This window comes from Hermetia illucens, chromosome 4, assembly GCF_905115235.1.
Source record: "Hermetia illucens chromosome 4, iHerIll2.2.curated.20191125, whole genome shotgun sequence".
Taxonomy (NCBI): Eukaryota; Metazoa; Arthropoda; class Insecta; order Diptera; family Stratiomyidae; genus Hermetia; species Hermetia illucens.
Window position 1 is genome coordinate 71,039,475 of NC_051852.1, and position 20,241 is coordinate 71,059,715.

Consider the following 20,241-nt stretch of genomic DNA (forward strand, 5'->3'; position numbering starts at 1 on the left):
CAACAATGGGACTTTCAGTGTGGAAAACTTAGCCTCAGGTAATAAGACAAGCCTCTAAAAGTGTGTCGTTCAGAGTTCCCGATTGAGCTTCTATCGCCAAAGTGGTCCTCAGTCGCCTAGGAAGTTGCATTTTAGTCCCAAGAAGTTCGTTTACCATTGACCAATCAGTTTTCTTAGGATTCCGTAATAGTTTGTTTACTACAGATTCTGTTAAATTTAACCCATGGCCCTTGTGCTCACGACAGATAAGAAGAGGCTTTGGCATGTTGCCGTTTAATTTGACCAAACTTTATGTGTTTTCACGTAAGTGTAGCCTTACATCTAATAGAAAACAGAAGTATATGTTATTATCGCTGTATTATCACGTTTCCCTTACATTCTACAATCAACGTCTTTGCTCACTCACTATCGATTTCTCTAAAAAGGTCTCGCCCCTTCACGCAAAACATTTTTCTGCTCCCAATTTAGCACATTCCCTGGTTCGCGCTGTCCAGTCAGAACATTTGATTCCACAGACTGGTATCGAGTCAATATTTTTCGCTTGCTCCGTTAAAGATGTAGAAGAAGATATTAACAAGTGCCCTGCAGCCCCTTCGCCAGTACATGCCTCCGTGGGTAGATCCATTGCATAGAAGCGCACTCAAGATGTTGCAAATTTGCCCTATTTTGTTTCAGTTGGAAAAAGGTGAAGTAAACAGCTATAATACAATTTTAATTCAGATTATATTTTCACAAAAAGTATAAATATGACAATTTTATCGGATTTGGTGTTAATCAGTAGTAAAATATATTTGTTGTATGAATCTTCAAGCACTCATAAAAATATGTTTTCCTTTTTCTGTTTTTCAGATGTTGGTTCGTGTGTGATCTTTCAATATTAGGAGCCAGGTGTAACCAGGCCCTTCAGTTTTGTTTGATTATACAACAGTCAGTCTCGTTATTCAAAGCGAAGCAATAAAATGGGAAAAACATTTTAAAAATAGAAACCAGCGCTTGCAGAATTATAAATGTCTAAATCTTCGAATCGGGTGTCCAAAAAATAATAAATTACAATGTGCGCTATATAGAGAATCGCTAAATACAACACCAGTGCGTATGTTTGACAGCAAAAAACTTGAATGGAAAAGAGATTTACTTAAAACTATGCAGCTTCCAATTTTCCTATGGCAACGACAGGAAATTTTTCCAAAATTCGAATTAACTTTTGATTAAGACCATAATTCCTTGCTTCCCTTTATATGTATAATTCGACCAGCTGTTCAAATTATTTATAATATTTAAATTTGATTTGAATAAAATATAAACCTTCTCTCTATTGTGACAGAATATTATTAATATATTTTTGGTAAAGCATGTGACGGAGATGAATATTTTCATGTATGTATATAAGCCACGATTAGAACCTTCATTAGGACGTTAAACTAGAATGGAGAATAATTAGTGTAAATTTGGTTAGCAGTTCATAGTTTCATAGATCTAATTTCGAACGAATAGTGTGGTGAATCGATCAACAGTCACAAGTAGTGAATACAGTAACGGCAAACAATTTTGTTGGTAAAATGTGTAACTTCTATTCCAAGACAATACGTTTCACTCCACATTCCATGCAAAATTTCGCCTGGGTGATGATGAATTTACTTCCACACTCGTGGCAAAACTTGGACATACGAACATCGGTTTTAATACGAGTGGCTAGGTGTTGCTGATTGAGTTCCAATTGAGAAAGGTTCAATTCTTCTATAGATGGCTTTCTGCCAAGATCGCGGATGCAGCTCCCGGTTTTGGCGTTATCATGCTCCTCCCTTATTCTTTGTGCTTCCTCTGGTGTACCTTCATTTAAAGTCTTACATGCTGGAGTGCGTCTGCTTACACAATCAGCAGGGCTGTACCGGGAAAGGCTGAAATGAAAAGGATATTATGGCTGAATATAATTTATAGTTTCGCCAATCGTGAAAGTTTTCGGAATTTTTGAACATAGGTTATAGTGAACACTACCATTTTGTGATATATTAATTATTTAGACGTACATGTGTCCTACATTGATTTTGAGATTATGTAGATTGATTTTAATAACGTTTTGTTATTTTCCTCCACGTGGTGAACGTTGGGAGCTCTTTCTTAACGAAAAGCTGCAGACGGAGAAGGATGAAGGCGAGTCTCCCGCACCTAAAAACGGGACAAATTGTACCAACTGATCCTCTAAGTTGGGGGTTGGGTAGGGCTGACAACCCTACACGGAAAACAACTTGTTACGAAGCCACAACAGGAGCCTCGGACTGGAAGGATTACACAACGGCGAACTCGGCAACGACAATGGAATAACGATTTGCGCATTTTCGCATGGAACGTGCGCTCCCTGCACAGAGATGAAGCTGATGAGCAGTTAGTCGATACCCTGTCCCAATATAGGGATGATGTAACAGTGTTACAGGAGATGCGTTGAACAGGGACCGGTTTCCTGGAGAAGAGCCACTATACTATATATTATAGTGGCCATCCAGTAAACCATGTGCTCGGAGTAGGTTTCATAGCCAAAAAATGAAATCTGCTGTTATCGGCTTTGAAAACATAAACGAACGCCATCCGCCTGGATGGCCCCTTACGCCCAGAACACCACTAGCTCATACCAAAGAGGTTTCACTCCAGGCAAATCAGCAACAGATCAGATTTTCTCTCTGCGGCAAGCGATGGAAAAACTGTTGGAATATGGACAAGAGTTGCACCATCTATTCATCGACTTTAAAGCCGCCTATGATAGCATGGCCAGAGTAAAACTGTACAAGGCCATGAGAGAATTCGGTATCTTGATGAAATTGATAAGGCTGACTAGGCTGACCCTGAGTAATATGTGAGGCCAGATAAAAGCAGCAGGATCACTCTCAAGACCATTCGACATCAACAACGGTCTACGACAAGGAGATGCCATTTCATGCGTCCTCTTCAACCTGGCCCTCGAGAAATTGATCCGTGATGCCGAGGTAAATGCAAGAGGTACGATCCTCTTTAAGTCCACCCAACTACTGACCTATGCTGACGATATCGAGATCATGGGAAGAACCACCAACAACATTAAACCGCACTGATCAAACGGTTGTCAGCCAACAGAGCTTATTTCAGCTTGCAAAAACTGTTCTGCTCGAAACGTCTCACCATAGGGTCAAAGCTGTCACTGTACAAGACAATGATCTTGCCAGTCCTCATGTATTCCTCGGAGACTTGGGTTCTTAGCAAGAAAAATTGCGAACTTTTGGCCGCGTTCGAGAGAAGAATCCTCCGAAGAATTTTTGGCCCCTACATGAGGATGGACGATTCCGTAGCCTACACAATGACGAAATCTATGAGCGATACCATGACCGTTCGGTTGTGGATAAAATCCGGCTCAATGGGTTACGGTAGGCGGGTCACTTAATTCGTATGGATGAGGATGATCCAGCCCGGAAAGTCTATAAGGGCAATATCTATAGTAGAAAAAGAAGACGAGGCAGATCCTGCCTAAGATGGAGCGATGGCGTAGGTCAGGATGCCAGACAGCTTTTGGAGGTATCGAATTGGTGGATCTCGGCGCAAAACCGGGATGTCTGGAGTTCCTTATTAAGGCAGGCCTAGACCGGATACCGATCGTTGCGCCGTTGATGATAATAATGAAAAGCGAAAACAGGAAACAAAAGTTTTACAGCGGCGATGTGCGATTTCAAATAATTAATGCAGCCTTCAGATTAAAATACGTTCCTTGACAATGGGAAGTGGCCGAAGTTTTAATGGTCCCTAAACCAGGAAGAAGCCAAGTAGAGTTCAATCGTATAGACCAATATCGCTACTCCCTACTGCAGCCAACCTACAGTGAAAGATTCCGTTGGCGGACACTCATGGTCCCAGTGGTATTATCGAGCCAAGTCTAAAGTCCGCCTATGAGAGATGTCGAACAAGTAGAGCATATATATGTATGGATGAAATATTGACTATCATCGTTAACAAATAGCTGATGTAATGGCATGTATTTTAATTCCAGCTCTTTTTATACATTTTTAAACATATTTTTTGAGCTCGGTTCAAATTAAGGTGCATTATCTGTATTCATACATAGTCCTAGTCGATAATAATAAGCATGCAAACATGTGATTTTCTTTTCTAATGAATTTTTATCGACCTAACTCAAATCTCACTGGTGGCAGTGGGATTTGTATCGTGATTTGGCGTCGGATACCAGTCGACTCAACTGTGAATGAGTACCTGAATCAAATCAGGGTAATAATCTCGGGCGAGCGCCGTGCTGAGCACATTGCCTCCTACAGTATACTGTAGTCTACCGTTACGATCTTGAATGAGATGCTCTAACACACTTCAAGGCCATGATCCAATATGGATTGTTGCGCCAACGATTATTATTGTAACGAAAAAAATTTATACTAAAAAGTTTGTCCGGCCATGGAAGATGTGTGCGTACGGGAGCTGACCGCGACTGGAAATTTCACTGCATTTGAAAGCCTTCTTCTTAAGAGACTGGAACAAATTATTGTCGATCGAAACCTAGAACCACTGTTTCCTTGAAAAGCACTCCACAATCCAAAAGGGGCACAGGATCACAAACCTGATCGATGCGGCCCACATGTTTGCCAAGGTATGGCATCAAGGTGTGTTGTATAAATTGCATAGGGATTTAGAAGAAGAATTGTTCGAGATCCTAAAATCATATGTTTGGGAACGCCCATTCAAAGTGAGATACGAAGGAACATACTCTAAACTGAAAAAAATATCAGCTGTCCCGCAAGCAAGTGTCTTGAGCCGTTTCTTTTGTATACCAATCATACACCCTGCTGTAAAGAAACCAAAATAGCGACATTTGCCGATGACTCTGCTATCCTTACCAGGGGTAAACCTACGGAGGAAACAAAAGTAAAGCTACACGCAGCTATTGACCACATTGTAGACTGGATCCAGAAATGGAATATAAAATTAAACGAGAGCAAATCAACGTACGTTAAACGTTAAACCAGAAAGAGAATCCAACTAAAGTCATCATAAACGGACAAGACGTGCTACATGTAAGTGAATTCAAATATCTAGGTGCGTCACTCGACGCTAAGTTTAACTAGAAAAAACACATCCTAAGAAAGAAAGACTTAAGGTGAAGAAATTCTAGATGCTCCTCTGAAAAACACCAAAAAAATATCGCCAGTTGGAAAATTAAGACTTTATTCCGTTCCTCGGTGAATAATGTTCATAAATAAAAAATCAAATCAATTGGGCATATGTACGTATGTCACCAAATTATACTCCAGTCGACGAAGTTTAATAAATAAATTTATACACTTTTTTTGTTAACTTACCTTCCATATGCTGAATCTGCACTTTGTTTCGAGCTAGTACTCTTTTTTATTTCCAAGGATTCCAAACTGCTGGGCTTCGACAAGTCTTTTGAATTATCTGTAGTATCGTTGCTCGGATCGGCATCCTCGAAATGTTCACACGCAATGAAATCTTTCACATCCCGAATGTTTTCATTGGTATCGGGAATATCTGTTTCTTCGTTCTCCTGATCCGAATCGGGAGATGAAGGTGGATCGTACTTGTTTTCGTTCAAATCGTTCAAATTCAGGTTTTTCGTTGTAGAATTGAGTTCTATCGTACAAGGCGCACTTTTCGGAACTACATCTGATTCATGCTTTAAAAAGCTTTCGTTACTGCTAAAAATTTCATTTTTCTCTTCGTCATGGTCATCTTCTTCATCATTACTGCGACGTAGAGCGGTGGGCGATCTAGATGATCCACGACTGTTATTTGATATTTTATTAAGCGACCGATTAGACAGAAAAGCTTTGTAATCTCTAAAAAGGGGATATTCTTCAACGTTTTCAAATGAAGAAATAAATTCCTCAATATCAAATTCATCCGGGATAGGGTCTATAGTGGAAATGCTAGAGTCGAGTTTATTCGAATCGATTTCAGCTCTAGAGACATTATTATAATTAATGTTTTCATTATCGTTTTCTGGTGATAGATCGTACAAAAAATGATTTTTTCCAAGACGAAGTTGCCGTTTTAAAAGATTTTTCTTTTCAACAGAATTTCTGTTGGTAGTTTGTGGTTGAAGAGCATTATCCTCTTGCCTTTCGGCCAAATGGAATTGTGACTCAAAAGACCCTACTGCCTGCTCTACTGATTCAGTACTGCTGGAGGTAAAATCATTATCAGAAAGTTTAGTCACATTTATAGGGAGATTATCACAAACGTTAATTAGATTGGGATCAATGAATTCGGTGTCTTTAGAAATGCTAGGAAAACTTGGGAAAATGGATCTGTTTGATTTTGGAAGACGTTTTGGCAGAGGATCCAATTTTATGGCTTGAATTTTGGTAATTGGTACTGGAGTAGTTTCTTGGGACAATTGCTTGTCGTTTCCAGCAGAGTGATGAGGATCAAGTAAGGAAGATAAAGAATTTTTCAAGGAATAAAGTTTATCTTTTTCGGCAAGAATTGTGTCTAAATCACTAGCAGAACTCTTGGAGGATGTTTGTTTACTTAAATTGTTGCTTTGGTCCTTGAGATCTTTCTCTGTTAGATTTATTGGAATCTCTGTTACCCTTGTCGCATGTTCATATTGAAGGAAAATAGCTAAAGAGTCGGTTTTCGATAATGGATTAACTCCCTTTTTTTCAATTGACGTGAAGGCCGTTTTCAAATTACGTCGGTTACGACTCAAGTTTGGTTCCCGTTTCATTATTTTCGGTGTACTATGATTGTCTGGGTGTTTTGTAGCTGCAAAGTCATTAATGCAAACTGATTTCACTGGCATTTCATCATACTCCTCAGGTTTGAGGAAGCTTGTGGAGATAGGACCTTCATCAGAAATACCACGTTGAATTGTTGGCCTTTGTTTTGTGCTCGATGCAAAAATAGATCTAGTTGGAGTGGTTTTACGCGGTACTCGTAGAGATGAGGTTCTATGAAAATTCGATTTTATATTTTTCAATTTATTTGTGGTGTTAATGTTGAGTGATTTAGACATTAAATCAGGATGAGTTTTAGCGTCTGGCGTCGCAGGAAGAGAGGCGTTTGAAGGAATCGATTCAGTTGGTGAACACAACTCTTCCAATTGCCGTTTCGCTGATAAGAACGGATCGTATTTATCAGAAAAGGCCCTAAAATAATAGAAATAATTTATATTAAATTAAACACTTTTCATCTACAAATTCCTTCTGAAGCTTCTCTTAAAAATGACAGCAAACACTATTTTCAACGAAGCGCATTGACCGTCAACACCAATACCAGGTATTTTCCACTACTCTCCTTTTCAAATTATCGCAATCATATACAAGTAATATCTTCCTCAAAATTCCCCAAGGTAAATAATATGGTACATCATTTACAAAGAGGATGCGAGCAATAAATAACTTGCCATTTAATGAACAAAGATACCTTGCAATAAATAGTTCGTCCAATTTGTACTGAAGTTTTTCCTCTTCAACATTCATTTGTTGTTCATTTCCTTCGTCTCTACAAACAAAAATTTCCTCGCCGCTGTACATTTTACAGTTAGATATTAGGGAAGTGATTGTTCCGATCGGTTTCTGAGGACCAATTTGAATTTGAAAATCCTCATTATTACCAACAGACATAATTTCATCGTAGGAGAGAGACTTCTTTTTCATCAAAAATTTTTCTTCTGCAATAGAAGTTTTGGAGGGAGTACTTTGCTTATACGCTTGTCTGGAACTCAAGGCACTTCGACATTTTCTCTCCATATCGTAATGGCAACGTTTTTTTTCGTTAACTGAAACGATTGAAGGGATTATAATTACGATTTATAGATTTAACACAGCATATACTTTAATTCGATATTTCTAACTTGTTCCCTGAATAGGTGTAATACTACACAACCATTTGATAAGATATTGGAATCAAGCATACTTTCTTGCCGCCTAGGTTTCATATACGCATAGACAATGTTTGCATTTTTTCCAAAATATGCAGATGAAAGCTAGACTTATACTTTTTGGTGTGCACATTTTGGCAATCAGTCCCTTATGTTCCCAACAATGTCAAAAGCTAGTTACGAAAAGAAACAATAGAGGCATCGCATTTCAAAGCTTTTCCCCGAAGGATGCGTTAACAGAAAACTAGATAATAAATGTTTTTAATAAGATTTTGAAGCGAATAGTTTTCTGCAAGCGGTATTAGTCTAAACAAAATATCTAACGAAACTTCGTATCTGTATTACAGCTTCAAGGGCTAATTCTTCCTCGTTTTTAGACTGCCAACGCATTGAGACAATCATGTTTCCAAACACGGTTATTTCAAAACCATGTGTTTCAAAGTGATTTACAATGTAACCGTCGAAGTATTCAAGATTATAGCAAATAATTTGCCAGAGAAGATTCCAAGGGTTTCTTTTTAAGGCTTTGTGTAAAACAAAGTATTATCATGGAAAATCGGTTTACTGTAAGTCTATTTGTCCTGCCATCTATCTGTCGACTACTGTTGAAGGAAGGTGGGAACTGTGAAACTCCGCGCATGCATTGAGTAACGAGGGCTAGTCAGGCTCTTCTTTTCTATTAGCAGCAATGTTGACAAAGTTGCAGGATTGCACTTACATATATCTTTCTAGTACAAGAGACATGGATGCGGCTTCACAAAACCTATGGTATTGGATCAGAAGAGGGGGCAATGATTTTCTGGGATGAAAGATCGAAAAGACCGAGAGCCTGTGTCCTGATATCAACCAGGACCTAGTTTCGGTCATCTTGCCTCTGTATATCTACAAGATGATTCTTTATGCCCCCCGTCGACAGCAGAATTAAGGGTCTTGAACCCTTTGTAACCTGATGCGAACATCAGACGTATTTAACCGTATTTAACGTATTTAACCAACCAGCTCCCTAGGCTACTCCTTTAGCGGTAGAAGGTCAATTGAAAACCCTCAATTGCACATTTTTAGAATGCTTTGAAAAGGCTTGTCCTATTATCCGAGGCAAACGTGGTAAAGTGGTTCCATGCTGAGACCGAGAACGACAAAAACTTTAAAAAAATATTCATTTTGGTACTTTTCAAATTCCACTGAATGACACGCAATGTACACTATGCATACACTACATATATATTTTCATTTTGTTGTGATTGCAAGGTTAAGAGCGTGGCTATATCGTAATATATCATATTATGAGTTGCCATATGCTCAACTGTTAAACCGCCTTACACTCAGTTCTTGCACTGAGTGACATTTCATTATGCGTATCATACATGAGGCCTTAAAGGTTGTCTTAATTTCGGCAGTCCTGTCGGAAGCGACAAATTTATGGTGCCAAGAGATGGTAATGTTATATAGGCGTAAAATAGGAAAGAAAAAATTAAAACAAGCCGTAAACTGGAAACTCGGCATTTCAGGTATCAAAGGTTTTGTACCGTTGTTTATAATATAGTAGTATATCGTAATACCAGCAATTTAACCAAATTTCCAAGTACTTTCTATTTTATAGACCATACGATTGCAAAATTTTATAATTCTAAGGGGTTTTCAGTTAATTTCCAAGAAATATTGTAATATGCTACTATTAATTTTATTTGAACAGATACCAATAGGGAGATACGATTGATTTTTTCCAGATTTTTCGAGTCATTAGTTTTTGAAAGTGGGCTTGTGAAACAAGGAACCCCTTTCTAGACATTCCTTAAGACCCGCTTCGGAAAGTACTCATCAACACCTTTCATTTAATACCTCACATTGTTATATATATCGCTATCTATCAATGAAAACTTTGTACACAAAAGGATGATTCCCCTTACTTTCCAGTATCCAGCCTTGTAATGTTTTTAAACTTTGTTAACAACAGCACGATTCCCCTCACTTTCCAGTATCATGCTCTGCAATGTTCTTCTGGGAAAAATATAATATTATGTATACCATTTTTAATTTGACTGGAGCAGATGGGATGGAAGAAGATATAAAAACTATACTAGCGTAGTCCTGCGAGTTGGGGTTAAAAAATGCACTCAAAGTCTTCCCTGCTTCACCCTGTGGACTAGCAACCTGCAAAATTTCGAAATTTTACTGCTACCGAAAAACGAAACATCAGTAACGCCTCGGATACGGACTGACCTAACGCCGAAGACTATAGCAAACGGACTATGATTTGTTTCTGGAATGCGCGTCCACCCCTCGAAAACAGCATCGAGGGTTCAGAAAATGTTCTCTTTCCTCCGGAATACCCCTGTTCATCTCGTGGCAATGTACTTTTTACTCTAAAAAGTCAATTGGCGTTGCTGGTATAGACAAAAAAATACGTACATATAAACTTGAAAGATATTTCCAAGCCTGAAGAGCTTGGGAAGAGAAAGTACTCGAAAGCAAAAACAGATTCTTCTTTTTCTTATGTGCTTTTGTCAGGTAAATGTCTGTAACTGCATCAGACATCAGCCAGACAAATATCTGTTTCAGATAAATCTATTTCTGATAAATGTCTGTTTCTGTATCAGACAAATGTCTGAGGCTGACTGAGACTAATGTCTGAATTTGTATCAGACATCAGACGGTAGCAGACGGCAAGCAGACAGTATCTATGTCTGAAGCAAACAGGTGGTTGGACAATTAACTCACACAGTACTTGCATATAAATAATTGCGATTTACTTATATAAATATTCAAGTTTCTAAATGGAGAATAATCCAGCCCACAATTGCCCTTATATTTGTATTAAGGGATTGTTTTACAATTCATACACATCAATGTACATAACTACAAGCGTGTTAGCTTCAAGCCGCAATTGCGAATTTAAATACGTAAAAATATAATGTCCACTGTGAGCTGAACTATTGTCCATTTAGAAATTCATATATGTAAATTTCGTAAGTGGCAATTATTTATATGCGCGTTCTATGTGAATTAATTGGCCAACCATCTCCATCCGTCAGACACAGACATTTGTTTCAGACATTCACCATATCATTATCATTACCATGCCTGATGTCTGATACAGGCACAGTCATTTACCTACACCTACCCTACAACATTATCAGATCACTAAGGCGATAATATTCGCTATCCAGGTGAATATTAATATGTCAATATAAAAAATTCGTACTTGCACTTAAAAGTCAGTGCACTTCACGTACTGCAGTTAGAAATATTAATCCAACAGAATTCGTATTCGTACTCGTAAATACAGCCGTATCCGTATAAATACCGAGGTATTCACTTTTTTGAAAACGAATGCATTCATTTTCGTATCCATAGAAAATCACCGTGAACAGGGTATGTATCCGGCCTGCTCTGCCCAGAAGGGCCTTCCGGAGAAACTAATAACGATTATTAGAGCGACATATAATGGCGCAAAATGTAAGGCAAAATCTCGAGGAATTTGAGGTCCAGAGCGAAGTCCACTAGGGTTGCATCTTGTCACCGATATCATTTCTTCCGGAGGACGTAGAATAGTTCAATAGACTATCACATTTTTCGTCAAGCAACTTGACTGCGATGATAACATCTGCTCGCTCTCTCAACTAGTCATGACTTTGGCCAAATGGCTCTGGATTTGGAAAGAGAGGCAAGTAAAGTCGACCTAAAGATAAGCCCTAAAGTTAGCGTTCTCAGCCTCGCCTCAAAGTCATCGAACTCTCCCTATCTGCAGAGCAGAGCATCGAAGGCGTTGATTAATTCATAGTACGACGCGTCGTTTCCGCCGGCGGTGGCACCGAACTCGACGCAGCAGCGCGACATCCGCTTTCGATGCCTTGTCTAAAACCTGGAAATGCAACTTGAGATTGTTCTGTGGCAATGTTCTTTCTATGTTGCTATAAGAGAGATGTGTCCGGATAGCTCAGTGGTTAGAGCACTAGGCTGTCATACGGAAGGTCGCGGTTCAAATCTCACTGGTGGCAGTGAAATTTGCATCGTGATTTGACGACGGATACCAGTCGCTGTGAATGAGTACCTGAGTCAAATCAGGGTAATAATCTCGGGCGAGCGCAATGCTGACCACATTGCCTCCTAGTGAACGGTCTTGAATGAAGTGCTCTAACACACTTCAAGGCCCTGATCCAATATGGATTGTTGTGCTAACGATTATTATTATAAGAAAATAGCATTTGTTAAATGACCTTCACTCTTACTCAAAACCTCCAAGTCTTCTTCTACACTTGTCTGTGATGTGTCATCGAGGTACGTTGGCCTGATAATATTTCGAACAAAGAATTTGATCGGCGCAGAGGCCAATTACTCGTATTGAAGTTATTAAAAGGCGCAAATGCCACATTAAGGAGGGAGCGACAGTTCCATTGCTGGCTACGCCATACAGTGGAACCGCCTCCTCCAAGATGGCAACTGGCCAGCCGTCCCAAAAGCACTTGACACAGAACAGTGGAGAAAAAAATGCGGCGTGTCTGGAAGGAGTTGAAGCCCATTTTAGCGGACCGTACATGATGCGGTCAAAGGGTACTATAGGTCCCAGGGAGAAACGTGGATTGGTACCCACGATGGAGCGTAAAACCTGGGAAATGCCTGCTGAACCAACACCAGCAGCTCTACTTCCAAGCTCTATCTTCACCTCCACGTGGTGACCGCTGGGAACTCTTTCTTAACGAAAAGCTCCAGACGGAGAAGGATGAAGGCGGGTGTTTCGCATCTAAAAACGGGACAAATTGTACCAACCGGTCCTGTAGGTTGGGGCTTGAGTGGGGCTGACAACTCTATAAGGAAAACAACTTGTTACAAAGCCACAACAGGAGCCTCGGACTGGAGTGATAATACAACGACGAACCCGGCAACGATAACGGAATAACGATTTGCGCATTTTCTCATGGAACGTGCGCTCCCTATACAGAAATGGAGCTACCAAGCAGCTAGCCGATACCCTGTCCCAATATAGGGCTGATGTAACAGCGTTGCAGGATATGCGTTGGATAGGGATCGGTTTTCTGGAGAAGAGTCGTTACACCATATACTATAGCGGCCATCCAGTAAACTTAAGTAATCCAATTACTTTTTATTTTAATAATTTCTTTACCGTTAAGTAATTAACACCACTTCTCATTTCAACAATCCTTATAAATATTTAAGATATTTTTAAATTAACAATTCATATGTTATTTTCATTAATGTACACTTAACATTACTTTTTAATTCAACGAACTCAAAAAGACTTCTCTGTTCAATTCCCAACTTGATATCTATAATTTGTGACAGGTCTCCTAAAACAAAATCATTCATCGCACACTTTTTTTGAGATCTTCCACTCCCTTGGCGTGCCACGCAAAGTGGATAGATCCGCGCCATCTATTTGCTCGCACTCGCAACATTCGAAATAAATTTCGAATGCTGCGAATCCTGCCGCGCCACATCACTCCGCCCCCAGATGAAACCTAGGGGTTTCAGCGACTGATCCCCGAACTTCGTTCGCCGTTAATCCACAAAGCGGACACGACGTTGCTTCGGGGCGCACGCGGGTTTCAGTCTGGACAAAGAGACCGCCTTTTTGTGACCACTGATCTCGAGCTGGAAGAAATGTTCTCCCCGCTCGAGAACGCGGTACGGGCCCTCATATGGAGGCTGCAGCGGCTTCCGGACGGCATCCGTCCTGATCAGCACGTGCGTGCAAGTGTCCAGCTCCTTGGGCGAACAGGCAGGTATGGACGAGTGTCGAGTGGGTGGTGGCGCTTTGATGCGTCGGAGATTGTCTCTCAGCAGACGCACCAACCCCGACTCCGTGAGACCCGATCTCTTGTCGAAGACCGGATCGCTTGGGAGTCTCGGGTTCTCCCCGTAAACCAGCTCCGCGGGGCTGGCAGCAAACTCCTCTCGGCGGGTTGTTCGAAGGCCGAGTAGGACGAGAGGCAAGACTTGCGTCCAGGACGGATCGTCGCGTGCCATAATGGCGGCTTTCAGCGTCCGGTGCCAACGTTCCAACATCCCATTGGATTGTGGGTGGTATGCCGTAGTCCGCTGGCGTTTAAAACCAAGGAGTTTGCCTAACTCGGAGAAAAGGGTGGACTCAAATTGCATTCCCTGGTCAGTGATGACCACTGCAGGGACGCCAAAGCGAGGTATCCACTCTCGACAGAGGGCTTCAGCACATGATTGCGCCGTGATGTCTTTCAGAGGTATTGCCTCAGGCCACCGCGTGAACCTGTCGATGATTGTGAGGCAATACTTATAACCGTGCGAGTCTCGCAAAGGCCCTATTATGTCGAGGTGTATGGTGTGGAAACGCTTGGTAGTGCGGGGGAATGAGCCCACTTCTTTCCTTACATGCCTGGAGACTTTACACTTTTGGCATGCGATGCACTCTCTGGCCCAGGAATTGATATCCTTGTTCATGGAGGGCCAGAAGTATTTTCCGGTGACTAACCGGTTTGTTGTCCTGATGCCGGGGTGCGCCAAGTCGTGAACTGCGTGGAACACTTCCTTGCGAAATGTGGCCGGAATGTATGGCCGAGGTCCCTTTTCCGAGTCTTCGCAGCAGAGCGAGAGGTTTGAGCCGAAGATGGGCAACTCCCGAAATTTGTATTTGGGGTTGGACTTGAGGCTCTGAAGTGCTGCGTCATCCACTTGCGCCTTGGCAATAGCCGAGAAATCGAGTGAGGCGGGGATGTTAACTTCGGAGACACGAGACAAAGCGTCAGCAACAATGTTGTCCTTCCCGGACACGTGCTGGATGTCCGACGTAAACTGGCTTATGAAGCTCAGGTGTCGAAGCTGACGAGGGGACGCTTTGTCGGGCTTCTGTTTCAAAGCGAACGTGAGAGGCTTATGATCCGTGAACACTGTGAACGGCCGGCCCTCTAGGGAGAAACGGAAGTATTTGATGGACAGGTATGCGGCGAGCAGTTCGCGATCGTAGGTGCTGTAGTTCCGTTGAGCGGGATTCAACTGCTTCGAGAAGAAGCTCAACGGCTGCCAAACTTGGTCCACCTTTTGGTGAAGGGCAGCACCTACTGCGTTGTCAGAGGCATCAACAAAAACGGCTAGGGGTGCATCTTGCAGAGGGAATGCCAAGAGCGTAGCGTCAGCCAGTTGTTGACGAGATTTGTCAAACGCGCAGATAGCCTCTTCAGACCACACGATCTCTCGTGTGTCCTTAGTTTTGGGGCCAGACAAGTACGCGTTCAAAATGGACTGGAGATGGGCGGCCTTGGGCAGGAAACGACGGTAGAAGTTCAGCATGCCCAAGAACCTCCTCAACTCCCTCACTGTCTTTGGACGCGGGAAGCTTGTTATCGCTTGCACCTTGTCTGGGTCGGGCTGTATTCCTTCAGGGGAAATGAAATGGCCGAGGAATCTCACCTGTTGTTGAAGGAATTTGCATTTCTCAACGTTTAGGACTAAACCGGCCTCAAGGAGACGTTGAAAAATGCACTCGAGATGGGCTAAGTGCTCAGACTCAGTGGTAGAAGCGACCAAAACATCATCCAAATATACGAAACAGAATTCGAGGTTTCGCAGGACTGAGTGAATGAACCTTTGAAAGGTTTGCGCCGCATTGCACAATCCGAAAGTCATTCGGGTGAACTCGAAGAGTCCAAAGGGTGTGCATATTGCCGTCTTTGGAATGTCTTCAGGAGCTACTGGAATTTGGTGATAAGCCTTGGTTAAGTCCAAGGTCGAAAAGATGCGGCAATTCGCGAGGTGATGCGCAAAGTCATGGATGAGTGGAATTGGATATCGGTCAGGAACAGTCTGTGCATTTAGTCTTCTGTAATCCCCACATGGGCGCCATTCGCCGTTTGGCTTAGGGACCATATGCAGTGGGGAAGACCAACAGCTGTTTGAGGGCCTGCAGATACCCTGTTGAACGAGTTGTTCAAACTCTTTCCGTGCAATTGCCAGTTTCTGAGATGGTAGAGGACGCACCTTCGAGAAGATCGGGGAACCAGTAGTGATAATGTGGTGCTGCACATTGTGCTTCACTGGTTTGGAGAGACTACAGTTGGTAGTAATCTGGCTGAACTTTTGGAGAAGTGCCCGAACACGAGAGTCGGTAATGTCTTCTAAAAGAACGGAAAGATTATTGCCTGGGTGAGATACCATATGTCCCGACGTATTAAGGTTGGTCGTGGAATCTATAAGAGACTTGTTTTGCAAGTCCACCAGCAATCCATAGTGACACAGGAAGTCTGCGCCTAGTATGGGGAAGCTGACATCCGCCAGGATGAAACGCCACGAAAACGTCCTACGCAAGCCAAGACTCACGTCCACTTGCCTATACCCGTACGTGTTTATGCGGGAGGAATTTGCTGCCGCAAGTTTGAGCGGTTGAAGGAAAAGTTGATGATGCTGGGGTACGGGAAGGACCGAAACCTCCGCACCCGTGTCGACGAGGTAGTTGCGCCTGCTGAGAGGGTCGAAAATAGTTAGGCGACGTGGCGCTGCGTTCTGGGTGGCCGCCGCCAAGACCCCCCGCGGACCTAGTTTTTTTGCGGTAGGAGAGAATCTACACGGTAGCGTACATCTTGTCGCTTTATCCCCGAATCTGCGGTGGTACCAGCAAATCCCTGGGTCCGTGGACTGTCTTGACGACCTGCTACCTGATCGCCCTTTTCGGATGGCAGACCGCGAGCGTGCTCGCGATCTGGCGCCCGAACGCTGAGCGTCCAACGTCGCCCTCATCTCGGCCATACTGGCTGTTAATGCAGCAATCTCGCGCCTCAATTCACCCACCTCATCCGACGGTGGTTGAACGGCCGCCAAGGTTGGGCGTACGTACACCTCCTGAACCTGGTCGGCCGTCGCTGCCAGTTCCTCCAAGGAACCGGAGACGCAAGCGAGGATCGCCTGGGTGCCCTCCGGGAGCCGACGCAGCCAGAGCGACTTGATCAGGTCTTCGCCGATCTTACTCCCACCCAATTGCCTCATTTCACGAAGCAATTGGCTGGGAGTTCGATCACCTAAGGTTAAACCTGCCAGCAAGTGGTCTAATTTTGCCGACTCGCTTGCCGACAGGCGCCTGATCAACTCGCTCTTGAGCTGCACATACGATGTCGACTTCACCACGTCGGACACCAGAAGTATGGACTCTTCGTCCAGGCCGACCACCGCGTAGTTGAAGCGGGTCGCGTCCGATGTGATGCCGGACATTTGGAATTGTGCTTCCAAATGCACGAACCACAGTTCGGGGTTCCGCCGCCAAAACGGAGGAACGCGTACGGCGAGGGCGGTCACTTGCGGGTTCGATGGGCCCGCCGCGTCCCTATTGTCAAAAGACATCTTGTTTCACGAAAAGTACGAGATTGAAATGCAAACGCGGTGAGTTTATTCTGAAACGCGGTGAACTTTACACCGACACGGCAGGCTGCACCCACAAATGCACGCACGAAACGAGAAAAAAAAAAAAAAAAAAAAAAAAAACGAAGCGGACGCTATCCAGCGCAGACCAAAAACACCACCAATGAGAATGGAGGACTCGCGATGTTAAACACTTGCACGCCGTCTCTTGCAGCGATTTCAATTTTTTTATTATTATTTATACAAAAAGTTGGGACAAACTCATTACGCTTAAAGAAGAGTGAAAAATACATGCGTGCCACGCGAGCATTTTAAAGTAAAACTAAAGAGAATTTCCTCAGGTCGTTAAGTTGCAGCGGTTACATTTGGTATGTATTTCGTCGTGGGGTCTTCTTATTCCGATAGCCGAGTAATCTGATGGTGATGGTCCGACGTGTGTCGCGTAGTACACTGTGTAGAGAAGGTTTGTTGATGGGGATGATGATGTGCTTGAGTTTTTTAATTATATGACACCTCGTGCACAGCATTGAGGAATTGAGACTTCTGCATTTGGAGCATATCGATCTTCTCGATTTGTTCTTGGACGTAATCCACTTTCCGTTTGAAGTAGTCTTTGGAGTCTTGTAGAATTTGTAGGCCACGAAGGAGATGGCTAGCAGGCCAATGGTAAGGACGATTCCTCCGATGAACGAGGGTCCATCGAAGTGGCGGCAATTCGGAGGAGGCTTGACCGTGGTTGTTGTGCTGGGACTAGGAGGCGTCGTTGGGGTTCTTGGAATTGGCGTTGTTGAAGTTGAGGTGGTCGAAGTGCTAGATGAACTTGAGGTAGCTGAACTGGTGGTTGTGTTTTTGGGAAGTTCCGGGGTCACCAATTAAGTAATCCAATTACTTTTTATTTTAATAATTTCTTTACCGTTAAGTAATTAACACCACTTCTCATTTCAACAATCCTTATAAATATTTAAGATATTTTTAAATTAACAATTCATATGTTATTTTCATTAATGTACACTTAACATTACTTTTTAATTCAACGAACTCAAAAAGACTTCTCTGTTCAATTCCCAACTTGATATCTATAATTTGTGACAGGTCTCCTAAAACAAAATCATTCATCGCACACTTTTTTTGAGATCTTCCACTCCCTTGGCGTGCCACGCAAAGTGGATAGATCCGCGCCATCTATTTGCTCGCACTCGCAACATTCGAAATAAATTTCGAATGCTGCGAATCCTGCCGCGCCACAAAACTATGTGCTCCGACTAAGTTTCTTAATCACCAAAAAAATGAAACCTGCTGTTATCGGCTTTGAAAACATAAGCGAACGGCTATCCACTCTGCGCTTGCGAGGCAAATTTAGAAACATAAGCCTCAATAACGTTCACGCCGAACGACGAAATTGATAAGCCTGACCAGGCTGACCCTGACCAATGTGCCAATCACACTCTCAAGACTATTCGACATTAACAACGGTCTACGACAAGGGGATATTTAACCTTGCCCTCGAGAAAGTGATTCGTGATGCTGAGGTAAATGCGAGAGGTACGATCCTCTTTAAGTCCACCCAACTACTGGCCTATGCTGACGATATCAACATCATGGGAAGAACGATCCGAGACGTGCAAACTGCCTTCAACCAGATCGAGTAGGCGGCCATTGAGGTGGGATCTTGGACTGCACATCAATGAAGGCAACACAAAATATATATTGGCAACGTCAGTACCAAAAACCAACCAACCAACAACAGCAAACTGCACTCCTGCAACGGGAAGAATAAAGATAGGAGAATACAACTTTAAGACCGTTGATAATTTCTCCTATCTAGGGTCGAAAATCACGGCTACGACGATGAAATCTGCGCACGTTTTTTGGCTGCCAATAGAGCCTATTTCAGTTTACAAAAACTGTTCCGCTCGAAACGTCTCACCATAGGGCCAAAGCTCTTACTGTACAAGATTATGATCTTGCCAGTCCTCATGTATTCCTCGGAGACTTGGGTTCTTAGCAAAGAAAGTGGGCGGGTCGCATAATCCGTACGGTTGTTGCGCCGCTGATGATGATGATGTATATGATGACCGGGGCCCGGTCCTGTCGAGAAATGGCCAAGGGTTCTTGACGCATGGACGGCATCAGGATATAAGCCAGTTAGTTCGAACAAAACAAATACGTGTCTGCACGCTAAATGTTGGTACCCTAACTGAAAAGACCGACGAACTCGCAAGAGCCCTTCGGAAAAGGCGCATTAATTTCTGCGCTCTGCAAAAAACCCGATGGTCTGGTGCCCAAAATTGCAACATTGAACGCGAACGCGGTAAAAACGGCTATAAACTTCTCTATTTTGGTAGCCTACACACTCAATATGGTGTTGGCATTGCCATCTCAGAGGGTTTCCGTGATGCCATTAAACAATTCGAACGATTTGATGATTGGCTGATAGAGCTCACCATTATATCAGCTGATCGCAATATTCACTTCTTCGCCGCGTATGCACCACAGACAGGTCGACCTGATGCCGAGAAAGACGCCTTCTGGCAATTTCTCGATAAAAAGACTTGTCACATGCCTGCTGACGACTATATTATCAATGCCGGCGATCTTAATGGTCATGTGGATGAAAAGGCAAACGGTAACAGGTGCCGTGAGGGAAAGGGGTTCGGAGCGCGCAATGAGGGTGGCGAGCGAATACATGGTTCATCAAACGATTGTCTCATCTTCCTACATTTTATAATGGGAACAGTAAAAAGCAAATCGACTATATTCTCATAAAACGCCAACATTTTACCACTGTCACTGATTGCGAAGTCGTTCCCTATGAGACCATCGCACCTCAACATCGGCCGTTGATTGCTGTTCTACGAATTAAGCCACCGATAAAACAGCGTGAGGAACGCACGGCCCGCGGCGCATTAAATGGTGGCGATTTGGTAAGAAGGAAGAAGAAACGATGAAAGACACGATCCACAAAGCGGCCTCTGCGACCTTCTGGGTCACCAAGCCAGGTAAGCGGTATATCAACCGAGATACTCGGCTTT

At 43.0% G+C, this 20,241-nt stretch overlaps 1 protein-coding gene across 5 annotated transcripts in view; it reads right to left on the reverse strand.

Moving 5' to 3' along the window:
- Positions 1-704: 704 nt before the first annotated feature.
- The window catches only part of LOC119656262, an 86,586-nt gene continuing 67,049 nt past the window's right edge, over positions 705-20,241 (reverse strand). For all 5 annotated transcript variants that reach the window (XM_038062683.1, XM_038062684.1, XM_038062682.1 and 2 more), the window contains 2 exons: positions 5,328-7,139; positions 705-1,898 (listed from right to left, as the gene is read on the reverse strand). In XM_038062683.1, coding sequence (XP_037918611.1) covers positions 1,571-1,898; positions 5,328-7,139 — 2,140 coding nt within the window. In that variant the 3' untranslated portion in view covers positions 705-1,570. The remainder of the gene's footprint in view (positions 1,899-5,327; positions 7,140-20,241) is intronic.